Source organism: Urocampus carinirostris, chromosome 18 (assembly GCF_059441175.1).
Source record: "Urocampus carinirostris isolate Australia breed hairy pipefish chromosome 18, RoL_Ucar_1.0, whole genome shotgun sequence".
Classification (NCBI taxonomy): domain Eukaryota; kingdom Metazoa; phylum Chordata; class Actinopteri; order Syngnathiformes; family Syngnathidae; genus Urocampus; species Urocampus carinirostris.
This window is the reverse complement of record NC_142366.1, coordinates 22,241,448-22,261,993: the sequence shown is the minus strand read 5'-3', so window position 1 is coordinate 22,261,993 and position 20,546 is coordinate 22,241,448. Positions and strand designations below refer to the sequence as shown.

General features: G+C 37.3%; 1 protein-coding gene across 4 annotated transcripts in view; it reads left to right on the top strand.

Annotated features, from left to right (window-relative positions):
* mllt10 (MLLT10 histone lysine methyltransferase DOT1L cofactor) overlaps positions 1–20,546 on the top strand; it is a 59,753-nt gene that overhangs the window by 30,215 nt on the left and 8,992 nt on the right. For all 4 annotated transcript variants that reach the window (XM_088322365.1, XM_088322363.1, XM_088322364.1 and 1 more), the window contains 3 exons: positions 6,548–6,693; positions 13,784–13,901; positions 18,531–18,603. In XM_088322365.1, the coding sequence (XP_088178491.1) occupies positions 6,548–6,693; positions 13,784–13,901; positions 18,531–18,603 (337 nt within the window). The remainder of the gene's footprint in view (positions 1–6,547; positions 6,694–13,783; positions 13,902–18,530; positions 18,604–20,546) is intronic.

Here is a 20,546-nt window from a genome sequence, read left to right as displayed (position 1 = left end):
GTGTATCGACATTTCGTTCTGTGTACATTGTTACAAAGAATGACAATACAAAGGAAATTATTATTATTATTATTATTATTACATCATCTAGTTCAGTCAAGGTCTGGTGGATTTGGTCTTATCATTATTATTATTATTATTTTTACTAATATTATTATTCAGCCAGTCTGTGAGAATATCGTCGGAAAAAAAAATATTGAGAAAGTTGTATCGTCGCTCATTATCTAAATCAGGGGTGTCAAACAGGCGGCCCGAATCTGGCCCGAGGGACAACGCTGAGGGAAGCGCAGGAGAAAAACGAGCCGCAGGTTAAATTGTGTCCACTTGATGTTGCCGAAGCCAGGTGCCTCTCAGAAAGACACTGTGAATGTATTTCTTTCTCTCTCTCTCTTCATCCCTTTTTCTCTTGCACTCTTTCTAGCCTTCTCTCTCTCTTTCACTCTCTTTTTCTCTTTCTTTGTTCCTTTTTCTCTTTCTCTCTCTGTGTCTTCTTACCTCCCTTTGCTCTCTTTTCTCTTTCTCTCTCTCTCTTGCTTTCCTTTTCTCTTTCTCTCCTCTTTTCTCTTCTTCTCCCTTTCAATTTTCTTTGGATTTCTTTCTTTCCATCTCTTTCTTGCCCCCTCTCTCACTATTTCTATTTGTATTTATTTTGTTTCTCACATTCTTTTTTTTCTATCTCTCTCACTCTTTCTCCATTTCTCTTTCCTTGTCTAACACTCTCCTTTTCTTTCCCTCTCTTGCTTTTATTTCTTTCTTATTTTCTTTCTCTCTAATCTACTAGTCCGGCCCCGAGAGAATATTCTATCGTGTGGCCCCCAAGTTAAAATGAGTTTCACACCCCTGATCTAAATCCTACTTCATTGGTCTGTTAAAGATTTATTTAAAGACTTTTATGAACTTATCGAAATCAAAACAAATTTGTTTTTGCAAAAGTAGTGATCTTTTCATCCTCCTAATGTTTTTTTATATATGGTAGCAACACATTAAATAAAATAGTGTAGAAAAATACTAAATTTTTGTCAAAGAAATAATGCTCATGCCATCTTACCATAATATAAAACAAGATTTCTGTTAAAATTGCTAGAATTCTTTTCAGCAACCAACATTTTTTCCAATAGGCAAACTTACTAAACTTTTTATCATCAAGATTATTTTTTCATCAATAATAGTGATCTAAATGAAACAAAACCGTCGCTAAAGATGAACCCAAGTGCCAAATTTGTCACGCTTAAAATACAAACTCTGCTTTTCTGCTAGTCAACCGTAGAATATGTATTGTAATATTACTAACATTGTTTGCAGATTTCTTATGTATATTCCAGTGAAACCAGACAATGAGAAATAAAAATGGACCCCCATATAAATTGGCCTAGGAAAATATGAACAATTACTTGAACTGTCAACATAAGAGAGAGAGATAGAACATATAATTGTAATTGGCCTGTTGCAATGAAATTTTGGTAGGTGTACAGCTACCCAGTTTGTTCTTACTTCTTTTGTGTTCAGTTGCTTGGCAACTGCTATGGAGTTCCCCTCTGCTGGAGAAAATGGTTCAGTACAGCTCTCACATCCCACATTTCCACTTTTCCAAGATTGCCACCTTTTTTTGTGTATGCTTGCGTCTCCCAGCCCCCTTTCTTATACCTTTTTCCTCCTCTCTCATCCTTCATTGGGTGACGCTTTCTTCTTAAATGATAATAACCAAATCGGCTGAAATGGGATGTTTCTAGCTTGTTGTCTTTACTGCAGGGATACTATTGGTTACCTCTTCTGCCACAATTAATGTTGAGTTATGGATAGGATTAGGGTTGGAGAGATCTTTTTTTTGCAGGCCTCTTGTTTGAAATCAGATGTAAGGTTTAACTTAAGGTTTGATTTGTAGCCCGTCTATTGGGGGATTGTGGCTTTTTCATATAGGCACAGCACAAAACAAACCAACATCAATCATCAGTTAAAAAAAAGGAAATAATAAATTATTTGCACACAAAACATCTGTACAATACAATAAATCAATACTTAAACATGTGCCTAAGGGGAGTAGGCTAAAGCCGAAGCTTTTAAGTGCCTACCTCTGTCTTATTTTTTCCCTTGCAGGGAAGACCTATTCAAAATCAAAACAAGAAAGGAAAATTAGAAAACAAACATTTCAAACTTATTCTAGTATAGCTAGTGACTCTGATAAAATATAATTACTAAAAAAAACACTTGATGTATTGATCTTCTTTGGTATGATTATCTGAAATAAAAATATGGTTAATTTTAAAGTCATCATCTAAAGTATTCATTGAATGAATACATTTTCAGGTGGCACGATGGCTTTCAATGAATGTAGTGCGACAATACTGGACCTTGAAATTATGAATTCCCTTGAGATCATGATTGTCTGCTTTGTTGAGTTTTTGCCGGCAGTTGGTGCTTACTTGCTTTGTATACTAATAACAGCGATTTAAGTTTCAAGATATCTTCAAAATTAAACTTGTTGATGATGCACAATCCTTATAGCTTTCTTCTGTTATCGACTGAAATATACAATTTCTCAATCTGGTGGTCATATTTTTTAATAAATCTACTGACACTGATTAAAAAAAAAAGGTGCTATATATATACTTTCTAAGCAATTAAAATTTCTGAGGATACATAATTCTACTTAAGTCTTTTCCAATGATAATTAGATTGTGGTTTCTTGTTAAACCTTAAAATCGCACTTCATTTTAAAATGAGCTGGGCTCTGTTATTGGAATGAAGAAGTACTTTGCAATTCGGGGTGTCATGTAAATTGACTGCTTTTCCCCGTAGATGTGTCATCTGTAACAATCGCTGATGTGAGAAGTTAGGGAAGATGGTGCTGAGATGGCCTTGCTACGTGTGTGTTTTATATCATGTGTTCATCTTTGCACTGTAAATATTTAGCTGGGGGTTAATGTAGGGCAGTAATGGGGAGAATCCTTGGCTGCTCTCCCTCCCCCGTCATCGTGCTTGCTCAATGCTGATGGATAGATAGTTAGCTTGATAGATATGTGCTGGTGGGTGGTGAGAGGCAGGGGTTCGTTTTTCGTTAGGTTAATGTTTGACGGTGGGGGGTAGTTGGGGGTTGTACCCATGTGTTTGTTGTGCGTGGTCAATGTAGGGTTGGCATGAATTTATTTTATGTCTTTGTGTTTTTTCCCTCGTCCCATTTCACTTTTTTTTTTTACATTATTTTTGATGCGCATCAGAACATTTCAAAATATATTAGAATAGAATTGTCTTTACATGACGCTCCAGGGTGAACATGTTATAAAGGCTTTAAAGACAAAAATAAGATAAGATAATATCAGAATAAATACGCAAAAAATATTTACATCATAGTGCTAAGTTACTGGCACTAGATGTTTAAATAATATTCGCACCAGATCACTAATAATTGAATGGTTTTGTTTGTAGTCAATATTGTGCGTGTGTGTGTGTGTGTGTGTGTGTGTGTGTGTGTGTGTGTGTGTGTGTGTGTGTGTGTGTGAATATTTGTTTGCAGGTTTCTGTATGACTTTTTAGAGGTTACAAATCAGAAAAATATGCATTGACATTTTTTTCAATATTTGGCAAATTGCTAGCCCTAAGATATTTAACTTTATAGTTTTTTCGTGTGTAGCGGTGTTTTTTTTTGTGTGCTTGTGATAGATTTAATGATCTCTAAAAATGCCTTTTTTAAATCTTCATCTTAAAATACTTTAATTTTTAGTGAGCAACATACTTTATTTTAACCAGTGATGCAAATTGATAAGCACACACTTAGACTAATGCCAATACACACACACACACACACACACACACACACACACGAACATTCTTTTGCACAGATATCATCAATAGTGATGTAATGCGAACCTAGGAATTAATTTCAGAGCTTTTCCCTCACATTGTTAAGTCTGTGCCTTGCCATAATTTAGTCTATTTGCCTTTTTCAAAATCTTTTTTTGATTTTTGATTCAAATCCAAACCATCGTGTGTGTCTGCATTTGGCGTTCCGGGTTAATCAGGGGTTATTTTTTTTAGTTTACCGATGATTCAGCAAGAAAACGGAATGCGTGTATACTGTAAATAGGTGTGTGTGCCGGGCTTGTGTAAATTAACTTTTTTTTTTTAACAGCATTTTAAGTTTTCGTTACTTTCAAAATGTTAATTTAACCACACAAGTGTAGGTAATTTATCTTCTCTGGGTTATAGAGGTCCGTTTATTTTTTTGGTATCATTATGGAATTGCATAAATATAAAATGTTTCCGTTGTACAAGGGAAAACAAATATATAGTTAAAGTTTAAAATAAATTTACCAAAAGTCATTCTGGTACGCATCACAAATGTAATGAGCTATTCATATTTGATGGGAACAAAGCAGATAAATTGTCAGTTTTTCTGCCTTTGAACGTCTTTTAAGAGCACATGCCTTCTGTGTGACTGGAAAACAGCTTATGCTTATCCATTTTTCTGGTGCATATTACAAAGTGTTATAAATAGTATGTAGACCCGCATGTAGTGTATAGATAGCCCCCACTACCCCGTCATCTCCCTTCTCCCCTACTGGCACAAAGATCTCTTGTTCCCCTAGTGAATGTATGCTGCCCTGAGCCATTCAAGCTTTTGTGGGACTGAGGGGCCCTTGCACCCCATCCACCACCACCTCCGCTAAGGTCAAAGGGGGCTGGGGAAGGGCTTATCCCCGGTTAGCGGCTGAGCGCAGGCGTGTGTGCTTGCATGTTTGCACGTGTGTGCCATGCCGGGATTATTTGGCATGCTCATTTTATGAGCAATGTAAAATCTTGTCTTCCTATATTTTCCGCACTAAAGGCGCACCCCCCAAAAAGTATTTTTGGATACCTATTTTCATATTTAAGGCGGACCGGACTTTAAGTACTATGAGGCACATGGGATTAAAGTTACAGTGAGGGCTTAGGTTGCACAATGACAATAAAGGCATATTTTATTCTATTCTATTCTATTCTAAATAAAATACTGTAATTGTGCATTGATATATCAGTCGGAAAATGTCACTGATCACTATTGCATAACATTGGGTGCAACAGGGGTCAACCTCGAATCGCGGCCTGGAGCTCATCCACTCAACCAAGGGTTTGGGACTCTATGGCTCGCTAGCCACATACGAGGTTCATGAGTACATATGGCTTAGAGATAAATAGTACTTGTGCAATCATTTCATATATTGTTACACACAACGCCAATTGTTGCTTATGCAAAGCCGAGACAATACTGATGCACAAATGCTTTGGTCCAGTATATATAGGAAACAATTTTGACAACATTTACAGTCAAGGTGTCATACCAACAGACTCTGTTGTGGCTGTAATTTACTAAATAATCCTTTATATGAAAGTTATCTATCTATCTATCTACCTTGGTCATATATGAAAGTTAATTAGAAAAATCGATGTTCATTGTTGAGGCACTTCATAATGAAAAGTCGAACTTTAACCCAACGATTTGAAGTGGTATATTTATATTGATACAGGCTTCGGCATTATTATATTTCATAGATTTGATCAAATCATCAAACATCACACTGGGGAATAAAATGTGCTGAATAATTAGCTTATGTCTGGAAGAGCGGAGGGTTTGTTGAGTGTTTGTCTTAAAATATATGGTGAGGCTTCCTCGAAAAGGAAATCAGAATATTTTTGCTTTAAGGGCTCTTTCGGTCAGAAAGGTTCCCGACCTCTGCACTAGACTATTGAAGCTACAGACCTCACACGAAAAAGAATTGGGTTTTATGTCTTCATCACACTCCCAAATCGTTGATGTCATTATTTGGCCGGGCTGCGAGAATATTGTCAGACATTAAACCTATCTGTGGTGCCACTGAAATACATTATTGTATGGTTGAATCGCTAAGTCTTCACAAAGTGCACGCGATTTTGAACTGAATAAAGAGAAGGCATTTTGGAAAGTAATTCGGACCGCACATATTCAAAATATTTGTCACTTACAATATTTAGTTGGAGCTGAGAAAAACATATCTGGTACTGTGACTAAAAATAATGTGGTAGTGAGATGAGACGTAATGTCTTTTTGTATTATATGTATCCTTAGTAGCCTAGTGGATAGGATCTGGCACTCTCCTTGCTGGTTTGATTTCCGTTGCATCCATAGCTAGGCAATTGTGAACAACCACCCATGTACCTAGCAGCCTGGTGGTTGCCACCATTATTATGCTATTGCTGTCAGCGATAAGATTTTTCGACTGATCATAAATTGTACAAATAGGTAAAGGATTTCCAAATTTGTCAGCATATAAGGCGAACCGTATTATAAGGCGCTCGCTCAAATTTCTAGACAATTTGGGGAGTTTGGGTACGCTACATAGTCCGGAAAATGCAGTCTATATCGTGGTTTCCTGCAGCTAATAGTATTGAGTAATTGCGATTTATGTTTGAGTTTGTCTGCACAGAGTGTGATTATTAAAATTGTGGTTTAACCAAATGTACATAGTGTTTGTTTTTCATTTGAGTATTTTATTAATATTTTTCTCTAAAATTACATCTTTTTTTGACTTCCCAGGGGTTTTCTCAAGTGGCGACGGGTCGTCTTTATCGGGCCCCGGCGCTGTCTCAACGGGTGGGGACCAACTGCAGCCCACACCTTCACTGGCCCCTCAATCTCCCTTCACTGCCACTGCACCTTTGACCAGCACGGCTGCGACACACGTGAGTCTGAACACAAGCACTCTTATTCTATTTAGCTCTTCCAAACCCCAAAATGAAAAATACACACACACACACACACACACACACACACACGCGCGCGCGCGGAGTTTAGTCAGCGGCCACTGTCAATGCGACGACATCTCCACGATAACATGTAGACAGTGAGCAGAAGTGCAAATAAAACCCTGCTAATTAAAATATCTTGCAAAGCAAATCCGTTTATGCGGCACGTTAATTATGTGTGAGGCACACGTGTCCGGACCTTGTGTAAATTGTCTATTCTCGGGGAATTTATAGGACAGCTGATGGGAGTAACAAGCACTGTTTTTTGTATTTTTTATGTTTTTTATTCCACAAATCACAATATTCGTTTACTGCTTTTCTTGTTTGCCTGGTGATTTTAATTATAAGTGGCATCAATAGAAAAAAATATTTTGTAAGGTCCAAGGGATGCTTTTATTCAATCCTTTTGAAAGGTTTGAAATACATTTCTGAAGTAACAGCTTCATCAGGCAAACTCAGCTTATGAAATGAAATGATCTGCATTTATATAGCGCTTTTCAAGTCAATGAGGACTTCCCAAAGCGCTTTACAATGTGCTTCACATTTACCCATCCACACACCCATCCACTCACTCACACACACCAATAGCAGCCGTGCAGCCATGCAAGGCGCCAATCTGCTAATTTATTAGCATTAGGGGTTCAGTGTCTTACCCAAGGACACTTCGACACGGAGAAGCCGGGATTTGAACCTGCGATCTCTTGATCCCAAGACGAGCGCTCTACCTCCGCCGCCCCTTATTTCTGCATCATTAAATAACTACCATTTACCATGTAATTGGCACATTCTTTATTGTAGGCAATAAAAAACAAACTTCATAATGGGAAATTGTTATGTATTTGAAAGTATACTCTGTAACTTGCAGGCTATAGAGCGCCCCTAAAAATCCTGAATTGGCCAGAAATTTGAAAAGTGCGCTTCATAATCTGGTGCGCCTTATATACTGGAAAATATGGTGGACAAAATTGGAAATGCATTGTTACGATAAAATGTACTGCATACGGTAACTCTTCTGCTTTTGAGAAACATATAGAGTGGTCTTCAAGTGCTCTTATGATTAAGATGTTGTTTGTTGGGAGAGGTAAACAAAAGAGAAGTGCAGAACTTTGATGGCAGCCTAGACGCCAACGCCATGGTGCGTATAAAAAGCAGATATAATGTGGAAATTATGGCATATATTTAATTCTTGATTTGCGAGTCCAAATATTTTTAAAAAGTTGCTTAAACTCTTGGCATGGCCAAACAACAAAAGGAAAGAAGACATTATTATTATTATTCACTTTTGGATGTTTTTAATTCATTAAAAAAAGAAAGATGGCATTAATACTATATTTCCTCAGCTAATTAAGATAAATCTTGACTATAAGTAGCATCAAATTAAAATTTATGTAAAAATTAGAATCGCATTGAAAAATACGTTAGAAAATGAAACTACAAAATAAATGGATTTATTCAAAAATGGATACTAGGTATACTTTATTATCATTTTTCATGTTCAATCTTATCTGCCCTTTCCGATTCATTAGGTGCAATGGATTATAAGACGCACCTGTGAATTTCTGACAAATGTTTTGTTTCTATGTAAGCCTTATACTTCGGAAAATGCGGTAATTTAAATCCCAATCAATTGAATCACATTTTTGTCCCTTTTGGATCCCCGGGAAGGAGGGTAGACGGTGAAGAGTGCTGGGCTAATCTGCAGTCACTGACCTCAGTGTCCTTCTTTTCAAAATGTCCTCAGAGAGAATGTCCAACCAACTCCATTTTTCTCCCGTGTCCCCTTTATCACCATCTTTGCTTTCTGCCTCCCATTCACACATCTACTCTTTCTCTCCCCCTCCACTTTCCCTTTTACCCCCAGCCCGTCGCATCCCACCCCACCAGCATCCTACTGTCTTACTCTCCCCTCTGTTGTCCTGTGATGTAATGACATCTGACAAGCACCACAGTAGGAATAGTAGGCACAATATAAAGTGTGTGTTTGCGTGTGCATTTGTGCTTGGGGTCGTCTTGATTTTTCAGGATTGATATTTATCTCAGCCAGCACAGAGGAAGCATTATAAACCTAGGCTATTAGTCGTGTCCATATGGAGGGGAAGTTTGGAAAGCGAGAGATAGGAAGACCCATATGGATGCGCTGCTCTACATCTGTAACACAAACACAGTGTAAACCCAACCAAAGAATGCTTACTGTAGTCTTGACAGACTCAGGCCATTTGTTAGTTACAGTCCACTATTCTGCTCCTGGCTGTTTGTTACTGTCTATCAGGGAAAGATAAAAAGAGGAGCATCTTTGAAGGAAAAATGAATGTAAATGAAAAATGAATGTCGAAGGGAAGGAGAGCGGAGGATGGGTCATGAGGAAAAATCTTCTAATTTCAGTGAAGGGAAAATGGACAGTGGATGGCTTCTTCATTTAAAAGTAATGGGATTTTTTTCCTGATGTTTTTCATATTTTACGTTGAATTAATAATAGGAGATAATGGCCTTTTCCTCCCAGATGACATTTAACTGCTAGCAGATGTATAGGAATGACTGTACTGTACCACAGCGGTCTGTCCCTATGCCTAACTGTACCTCATGACACAAAATTATAATACTCCTCTATAACGAGCATTTTTGAACCTAAAGAATAACTCTGTTTGGTTGAAGACATTACACAAGATATTGATTTGCAATGATTGATCATTCAAAAAATAGCACTGGCCACAATCGCAAAACATAGGATCCAACAGGAAGGCATTTAAGTGCTTGAGAAATAAGCCAGTATCAACAAAGTTATCCAGAAGGAGTAAGACTTTTGAATGATCTGAAATGCAAATTGAACCTGTCTATTTTACTTTTAGTCAAGTGGCAGGTCATAATGAAAAAAAAAATGCTGGATTTATTCGTTTTTAATGCCCTTTTTTTGTTTTGCCCAAAAAATAACTCAATGTTTGGGTGCACGATATGCACGAGGTTTTCTCATCTCATCTCATTAGCCGTACCACTTATCCTCATTAGGGTCGCGGGGGGGCTGGAGCCCATCCCAGCCATCTCCAGGCAGTGGGCAGGGGACACCCTGAACTGGTTGCCAGCCAATCGCAGGGCACACGGGGACAGACAACTCACTCGCTCGCTCATTCACACCTAGGGACAATTTAGACCGGCCAATCCACCTGAAATGCATGTTTTTGGAATGTGGGAGGAAACCGGAGTGCCCGGAGGAATGGTATTCTATTACCGTATTAGTGCAATGATTGATCAGTCAAAAATTTTGCTGACCACATCCACACAACATTGGATGCAACAGGAATTGCACCCAGGTCGCGGCGGTGAGCGCTCCGGAGCTTAACCACGAGTCCACCAGTGATACATATGACGTACAGAAAGGCGTTCGATTTTATTGCGTTATCACACTATTTATATTCACGGTACCAGAGACAAATGTTAGATAATTGAGAATACATGAAGTCGTCCATAAAGATACAAATAAAAGCAAAGAAAACAACAATTTTGTGTATTTGATAATTAATCTGACTTTTAAGGACATTAAATTAATAAGTTATTTATTTTGGTATTATGTTTACTAGATTACTTTTTCAACCATGGTTACACATTTTCAACGTTTGTCACTTACAAAGCTTAGTTTGAACTAAAAGATAAAAAAAAGAAATGAAAAAAAGGTAGCACAATTTTATACTGATTAAAAAAATATATATAATAAGAAATTAAAGGTGCCCGTAATACACGAATAAATAAAGTCGATTTGTTTCAGTAATTTATTTGGGCAAAATTCGTGGTTAATTTGTGTGTGTGTAATCAAAGCTCATCCAAATAAATTCTATTCGTGGCCGTCATAAACTTTCTGGCCAAGTTTACAGGCTGGGGGTGTCGTTGGTGTCATGCTCTTTCCGGACAGCTTCAACATCTTACCTAATGTTTACTATTATGTGTACAGTAATGCTAATTGTAATTCACTCTGGTCAATCCTGGAAGGGGGATTACCACATGTGAGGTCCTTTCTCAAGGTTTCTCTTTTTTCCTCACACTGAGGTATTTGTGTTGTTCCTTGCCCGCATGCTGGTTTGGGATCAGGTAATTGTGTAATTTTGTAATTGTAATCCTGTGCAGTCCTTTGAGACATTTTTGTGATTAAGGGCTATATAAATAAATGTGACTTGACTTGACTTACAGAATCTTTCTTATGATGTTTTTCTGTGTGGTAAGACAAAAATTGTCATGGGCTTGTCTCCTCAGCTGCTAGTTATCCCTAACCTCTCAGTTTAACCCCATCTTTTAGCTCCACACCCCTTATTTTGGAAATACCTTAATTGGATTAAATTCTGCATTGTCGGTTCTCCAGGCCTCACACGTCTTTTGGTCATCTTAAACAAATGTTCTTGAAAAATGTCCTCTGTAATTTTCTTAATTTTTTTAATAGATTTGTTAATAATGAAAGTTGTTTGTACGGTTTGGAATTGTTCATATGTTTAATTTCACCAAATTATAGAATTGAAAATGAAATTATCCTGAAAGCAAATCCTCTCCTTATAGTCTGCTCATTGGTTAAATCTCCTGGGGATTAGAATATTGCTTTCAAATTTTTGTTCTTAACATATCTGACTTATTTCAAAAGCTTTGTAATATGTTTTTAATATTGATTTGATTCCTTAACATAATACATTATTGTAAGCTAAATTAATTGTATGAATGTTACTGGGAATGTTTGTTTTTTAAATTTTTGCATTGGTATCCGATTTATATTAAAGGAATGGGATGAGCCAAAGGTTGAATTAATGAACCCAGGTAAAATATTCACTGTATTATAAAGTGCAATGAAACACTAAAATTTAGGTTTGTATAAATGGTGGAGGGTTTCAATTTGTTACACACGCACACACACACACACACACACACACACACACACACACACTTCTGAACAGACAAAAAAGGGAGCGTAACTGAATATTTGTGCGGCAAAACGTTTTAAAATTGTGGACAAATCGAGTGAATTTGATTTTGATATTCTGCAATATTTACTAGAATAATAATCTCATGGATGCAGATTTTCGTGACCACTGACCAAGCATCGAGCACCGACCGTACGTTGCTTACATATTCGAGTAAAAACACACAAAAGTGATCTGTGTCAGATTTAAAAAAAAAAAAAAAAAAGAATTGTAAGGTCATTTTATTAAAAAAAGAAAATTAGGTCGAATTTGTTAAAATTTTTTCTAGTTGCTTCACAAAACAAATTACCCTAGGCCAAGATACGTTTTAAAAAATTGTATACAGTGGCTTGAAACATTTAGGATCCAGATGATATTATTGTGTGCCACCCCTTGACATTTTGCTTTCTTGCAGAATAATTGTTCTTGAAGGGAAAAAAAATGACAATAGAGCTTGCCATATGAACATATTTTACATAGCCATTTCTGTTCTATTCTCGACCCTGTATTTTTCTTTTTTGCACACAAAAATGCTCTATATCGCTATTTATTGTTATTTTTTTTACCCTAAAATTATCCCCAAAAAACAGTATGCTACAGCAGTGATCCCAAACATTTTCCGTACCTCTGGCTGATCTTATGACCAACCATATTCTCACGGCACATGGTAAGATTAGTGATAATAACAGTGACAATAGTAATAATAACCCTAAATCCACTGTGTAATTACGAAACCACTAGGGATGTAGATTACATAGGGAGAGACATTGGGTTTCATCTCATTATCACTCTATTTTTAGTCATGGTCCCGTCCTGGAAGATATAAATGAACGCTAGAAAGCACGACAAGGGAAAGAAACTCTGGAGTATCTTATGACGGTTCAGACTTTGAAGGACATCGAATAAAGAAATTATAAATTGTCTTTTTTTTATCGTGTTGGAAGCTTATATTGTCAACAAATTATTTTAATCACGACTCCACATATTCAACAATGTAGTTTGTTGGTTGGTTAGTTGAATCCCTTAACCACCATTTCTTGTGGTGTGTCTTTGGCAAGTACATCGCTCTCCAGGTTAAAATGCGTGAGTAAAAATAATGGATGATGAGATCAAATCTAAAGCCTTTTTCCAAGTCTTCTACATCCCAAGTGGTCAAGTGCGGGGGTCAGCAACCTGCGGCTATAGAGCCGCATGTGGCACTTAAGCGCTGCAGTAGTGGCTCCCTAGAGATTTCTTATTGAAATATTTGTAAATGGAAAAGATAGGGGATGTATACATATTTTTGTGTGTGATTGTTTTCTGTAGTATTAAATAGGGAATGACTAACTTTTATGTTACAATCACCTTTTCTTTTAATTTAAAAAGTTTTTTATAAGGCTCTGAAGTTCTTGCAGCTCCCGATTATGTTTTTATTTATTTATTTTATTTTATTTTAACCGAATGTGGCTATTTCAACATTTTAGTTTTCCGAAAATTTGGCGCTCTTATTGCCTTATCGGAGTTTGATTCCAATTGCATCGAATGTTGTGCAATTGCGGTCAGTGATACTTACAGACTGATAAATAATTTGCTTAAATATGGTATAATACTACCATAATTAAATATGATGTGAGATAAAATAAGTCAAGTCATGTTTATTTGTGAAGCCCTTAATCACAAGGAGTCTCAAAGGGCTGCACAGACCACAGATGATTGCAAACCACAGACTTATTATTACACTATCCCCTGATCTAAAACCTACATGAAGGCAAGGAAAAACTCAAAAACCTCAACATGAGGAATATGAAGGAACCTTGAGAAGGGACTGCACATGAGGTAGTCCCCCTTCCAGGATGACTAGGCTGCAATGGATGTTGCAATAACAAATAATACACAGATATTGTCAACATAAAATATAGGTTATTCATATGCTATAGAATAGAAGTGTGTTTTAAGCCTAGATTTCAATCGTTCCACTGAGGTTGCAGATCCATAAGGCAACTTTTTTATCTTTCTGGCCTGATGGTCGCGACCACTTTATTTATTTCTACTGCCATGTTACTGCAGCATTGAGGCTTTTGTAAAATGTTGTGTGTCTGTGCCTATTTTGTGTTCAGGTGAGCGGTCTTCCAGGGTCCGTCTTCAACCTGGCCCCCACTCATATGTTTGGTAACCGCCTAAATCCGAACTCTACCATGGCGGCTCTCATCGCCCAGTCGGAGGCTTCACCCGCAGGTATACAGCTTGCACCATGTGACACAATCATGTGTGCGAGATGGAGAGATAGGGTTGGGGGATGTAATGTCACCACCCCCTCTTCGTGGTCCTCCCAAAAGGTCATGGGTCAAAGCTGGTGAAATTCTCAAGCCCCTCCCCTCTAGCTTGAGTGACTCAAACCCCCCCGATCCTCCAAACCCCTTTGCCTCCTGGAGTTATTTTTGTAATGCAGCAAGTTTTACTCACTCCTAGATTATTTTTGTGGCTATTAGAATCCTTCCAATGAGGAATTTCTTAGTGAAATAAGACGTTTGCTCACAACTGTATTGAAATAAAAAAAGAATTTGGGATTCTTGAATGAAGCATCATCAGTCAGATCCTTTCTGACCTAAAGGTTAACTCCCTAATCGGGCTGAATGACAGGGCCACAGGGTGTGGTGGGTGTGTGCACTCTTGCGTGTAGTGTGCTCTTTCCAATAAAGGCGCAATATTTAAATATTACGCAAATTCTGAATATGCTGGAAACTTCTATTGTAATACCAACAGTGTTCAGAGCTGATAAAATGATTTACCCCTCACAAAAAAATCCAAATTGTTTTGCAATTTTGGGGCTTAATTTACGGCAAAAAAGCCTGTAGAGTTCAAAACAGTACACATATCAAATCATTCTTACTATTTAATACAGAAAATTGTATTTTTGTTATTGTTTCAACTGTAGTTCTTAAATATAAAGATGCTTAAACAATCACAATTCTAAAAATCTTTTATATTAAGTTTCTTCATAGGTACAGACTTTTACATGTCAACATATCAAAGGATGCACTAAATGCAGACTTTTAAGTCAGGATGTCAAACACAGTTTGGTTCTGGACACAGACTTCTGTTCTCAGGCAGGTCGTATCAGTAAAAGAATGTAAATTTTATTCATTGGGAATACTTTGTATTCCCAATGACATTTTTCGCTTACCGTTGTTTTTCAGTATAATGCTTTATCATTCAGCTTACTTTAGTAGCCCTTCCTACATATTGTAAGCATTTATTACAAGTGATCTTTTCTAGGCATGGCACATTAATTCACAATGTGGAAAAAAAATTTCATGCTTGGGATTAAATGCAAAACTGGTTTATTTTAACAGTTGAGTGAATGCAGTTTTAAACATGAACCAACTCACCATGCTATAAAAACTCATGTGGGGACTATGAAATAAAATGTAAATTTTCTGTTAATTGTCATACTGGTTTGAAAAAAAAGGAAAGAAATATTTAGCAGAGTATGTTGTCAATAACATAAGACAACATCAAATCAAACTACTAGGCTTCACCTATCAAAGCTGATACGACATCCTTTACTGCCCTCTAGCGGCCAAAGAGAGAATTTGTTTTTATTTCCATTTATTTAAAAATAAAAATCATAACTTGAATGAATGAATGAATGAATGAATGAAAACTTTATTTTGAACATAAAAATAAAAACAGGACAAAAACAATGAGTCAACAACGAAATAATGTCACACAACATGTTCGAAAAGGGGTAGTCAGAAGCAGATGCTTATTTTTCCTACCCCTTTATCTTCCCTATTAAATACATTTTATAGATAGCTCCTCTTGTGTCCAATACAACAAAAACTTACGATAGAAATTACCTTGAATTTTATCGCTGGCCGTATTAAGTGATCTGTGTTTGGCCCACAAATTGTATGTTTGACATGCCCGGTTTTACGTTGTTAAACAAAAATCCAAGTTTATTTTTAATTTGTGTGTTATGTTTTACATGAAGTGACGTGAACTCTGACCCCCGTCCCAATAGACTCCTTTTCATAATTTTCACGTTATTATTTGAGGTACTCTGCATGCACTTAAAATATGAAAAACGCAAATATTTTGAAAATCTGTCCTAAAATTACATGGTTTGATACAAAAAAAACCTTTCTAGTATAAGAAAAGTATAAAAAGTATTCAATTTACAATAAGGCTTGTAGGGAAAAAAGGTAACCAACACACACAGTATTTGCACATTGTGAATTTACACGTGTTCCTCTGTGCTACCGTTTTATCATTCGGTTGTCATGTGTATGCAAACAGGCAAGTGTGTATTTGTGTGGAAGTGCGCCCATTTACTTTGGCAGCAGTCGCTGGTTGCTTTTGTGCATGCAGCGGGAGGCGGCACGATGCAAACGGTAACGAAGGAAACGCACATTCGAAAAAACAAAAACGACTATGGCAGTGACCCACTAGGGTAAACTCTTAGATTGACTGCCCTAAGTAGAGGGGAGTTTAGAGCTAGCATGTAAATGCAAACGCGAGTGTGCAAATGTGTGTGTTGGGTGCATGTGTGATTCATTACTCTTTCAGAGGGAAATAAAGTGTCTGGCCGGCGGCCCATAGGAAGGCGAATACATCAGAGAGCGGGCAGGAAAGGCCCACTGGACAGATAGCGAGTGTGCTTATGAATGAAGTGTTGTGTTATTGTTACAAAGAGAATCCAAGTTTTGGTCTCTGCAGTTTGATGATCACGCTCCCTTCTTCTGACATTTGCACGAATATAATGTTCTCACCTGATTTTAATAGAGCATCTATTTGCAGTTTATCAAAATCATGAATGAGTTTAGTAAAAGCTAAGCAACAGTTCTTGTTATCTTTGAAAATCCTTTTCTCTGTTGATTGAAATCTACTTCAATTATTCACAATTTATGGGCACGGGCATGTTTTTTGTCATTGCTGATAATGATAAAATTTAGTAGGCAGCACGGCAGCGCAGTGGTTTGCGCATGTGCGGCACACTTGTGAGGTCATGAGATGGAACCTTCCTGTGTGGAGTTTGCATGTTCTCCCCGTGCTTGCGTGGGTGTCCTCCGGGCACTCCGGTTTCCTCCCACATTCCAAAAACATGCATGTCAGGTTAATTGGCCGGTCCAAATTGTCCCTAGGTGTGAATGAGCAAGTGAGTTGTCTGTCTCTGTGTGCCCTGCGACTGGCTAGCAACCAGTTCCAGGTGTCCCCTTGCAACTTCCTGGAGATGGCTGGCATGGGCTCCAGCACGCCCGCAACCCTACTGAGGATAAGCGATGCAGATAATTGATGGCTGGATAACATTTAGTCGGTATAACTTGTTATGAACTAATCCTTTAAAATACACACTTAACTTGTATGACATGTAAGGTGATGTCAACCAACAAAGGCCTTGACAATATTTTTGATCAGAGCATGCCACTGTTTTTTACTCTCAATTGAATATGACCGTTGAACATGACTCTGGTAACAACCAATCACGTCACTGCTTCACGCTCCGTGGACTCTCCTCATTTGTATACAAAAATCTGTCAATGAATCACTAAGTCGAAATCTATTTTTAAAGCACTTCTCAGGACACAAATTGCAACTCACAAAGTGCTATATAAAACATTCATTGGACAATAGGAACATTTTTCCCAACCCAACAGTCCGGAATGCCAAATAACCATACTCACACGATGGTTATAATCAAATGAAGGAATAAAAAACGAATCATGTGAGGAAAGGGACCCTAAGGCAATACTGGATTAGAAACAATTAGAGAAATAAAACCTCAAATGTGAAGTACAAAGTTAAATGTATTAGTGAAAGGTTACGGGTAAAAAAATCAAACTAAAGAGAAGCACAGAAACATGTATTAATTCCATACTTGATTATTTTTTGTATTTAAAACAATCCTTTTTGTGTGGTTTGTTGTATTTTGAGAATATACCTCCAGTCATGTTATAATCTACCCTTTGTGGTCCAGAATTGATACAAGTGGGCTCATACAGGCCACCCTATTTTTATTTTTGTAAAAATTATATTTATTTGTTTGTTTGGTTTAAAAATTAAAAGTTTAAATTCTCTCATCAGTTGAAAATATTAAAAGGATCAAAATGAATGATTTAAGGGATGATTGGCCTTGGTTATCATCATACAATTGGAGGGGTTAAGTGCAAGCATACCAAATCAAAACTTCATAGAAACGTATGCAAAGGGATAAAATGTTAAAATACATGTGGATAGCAAAGGTGGGTGGTATTAATACAGTCTTGAAACTAGTGGACCCCATATATTATCTTTAAGAGAACCAGTCTTTCCCTTTAAGTACATCTTAGAAAAACTTCCGATTTTTAAAGTGTTTTTTTATCTCTATAAGATCTAAATTATTTCGAGGACATTCTTAACAACATTCAAGAAGCTCCCATGATTATCACTGCGTCATTGCAACTGTAAAAATACTGTACACAAACCAGTAAAAACACTCCTATAATTTTGAAAATATATATTTACTGTATCTTAGTTGAAATACATGCAGATTTCCTGGCTTGCTATAATGTCACAAACATTTTCCGATTTTAATTTGATCTCTTATCAGTTTACATAGTTATAAATGGGCCGTTGATAATATTTGTGGAATTTTTCCAAATGGTGGTATATGTATTTGGACTGCCTGATAATTTTCCAGTTGAAATGGTTTTTGCCTCAATTATTGATGATAGTTACCATTAACAACTGTTTTGTTGCTCTCATATATATATATATATATATATATATATATATATATATATATATATATATACAAATTTCTGAACTCCCTGCTCAAATTCAGACCTGAATTTAATCGGAAATGTGCTGTGCGTGCACGTGTAGATCAGGAGACTGGAGACAGCAGCGTCAGTGTGCAGGGCTTCTCCATAAGGGCTTCTCCCAAGACCACACCGCGGTAAGCACACACACGATCACACAAACACACAGATGCTTTCCTTCCCTCCAGCCCAATTTACATTCCAAACTGACCCCCCTTTTACCCATCCCCCTCTCTGCTTTTCCCTTTGCTGGCCCCCCATCTCCTCTTTCTTCCTTTCACGCACGCACACTCCCATTTAGCTGCTATACGCCTTCAGGCAGTTTTCGCTCTGTCAGCCAACGATAACCTGTGTTTTGAAGGTGGGAACCATCTTTCGACTGCAATAAATGTATTTGTTTTATTCACGCAAGGAAATAACATTTCTTCTGTTAGTACAGGGTTCGGGAACCTTTTTGAATCAAAGAGCCATGAAAGCAAAAAAATGTAGATTTTGTTCATTCAGGGAGAGTTACACCGTATATTTTAAAACAGAATTAAATATATCCGCCAAACACAATCTCCAGACAAAAGCCTATTCTTCATTGCATTTTTTTTCACTGTGTGATGTTTGATGGGTTCATGAAATATACGTAACGATTATGCCAGAGCCTGTGTCAGAGGTAAGCTTGGGCCTAAAGAAATCCAGGCCTGGGGGTAATAATGCCGGACCCAAACCCAAATTTCATATTTTGTTTGTGTATACTCTAGAGGAGGAGAGGTGATTTATCATAATTCAAATTATGACAATGAAAGCATGTCTTTTGCTATGAATTTAAACTAGACTCTACATTTATTTGCAAGTTTTATATTACTGTGTCTGCAGAAGTTACATGAACTGACAATTTTCACTCATTGACAGAATCTTTAAATAGTTGACGGGAACATTTTAAGGCCGTCCATCATTATGATGGGTTAAAAGTTGGACCATAAACTATCGCAGCAGTATGTCCTTAAGAATCTTGTGTGGCACTTTGAGAGAGAGGCAGAGAGACGGAAGAACAATAACCGGTGGAGTATCTAAAACAAAAGGCAGCGAAAGAGAAGCTCGGCACGACCAGAATGTAATGATTGACATATTAGACCCGGCCCGAAGAAGCATACGGATGTGTTTACCTTCAGCAATTTGACGTTGTCACAGTGCTAACTTTGGGAGTCGAATGGTCATTATTCATCCTCCTCTTAGTTTTATAGATGTGAATCTTCAAGATCTTGTATATCTACAAACATTCGCTTTAAAGGTTCTCAAGTGCAACGTTAATCATTTGTCATCTTTTCATAACTTGCGCCAACTATTTGGTTGAAAAATAACCAAGAAATGGTAGAAGGCTGATGACATAATCCGATGTATTTACTTGTGTAAGAGACATGGGGAAAATTCTAATGACATTCCTACCTAGGTAGTGAAGCGTTACAGCACTACTACCGCTTGTGGTAGACACGCTCCCGGGCCTAAATGCGTTGAAATGGTAAACTAGCTCCGAGCCAGATGTATTGATGAAAAGAGCCACACCTGGCTCGCAAGCCATACATTCCTGACCTGTTTTAGAAAATGTATGGAATGCTTTGTTAAAGATAGGATTTTCAATAGCAGATAGATTTTTAATTTGGTTTAAAATCTTTGTGGGGTGGGTGATTTTACTGGGAAATAAGGCGACCTCAAATTAAAATGCAATATATATATATATATATATATATATATATATATACACAGTGTTCTCATTTGCCCGCGTCCTAGGTGCATCATTTTTGCTGGGGAGGCATAGTGTCGAATCAACGTGCGTCCCCGGGACGCAACTTTTTTGGCACAAAATTGACATTATTACCAGATTACTTTTTTTTTAAACAAAGATTTATCGCACTCCAAACTTTTCGTCAGGCAGATCCGCCATTGTTGTTTTGGTCTCGCGGTTCGAGGTTTCGTCTGCACGCCGATCTCGGCAAACGAGATTTCGTTGCTTCAAGATTACGTCATTGTTGTGGTGCTTGTCGTCGAGTGAAGGTTAAGTATGCCTCCGAAAAAACAGTATTAGGTAAAAATC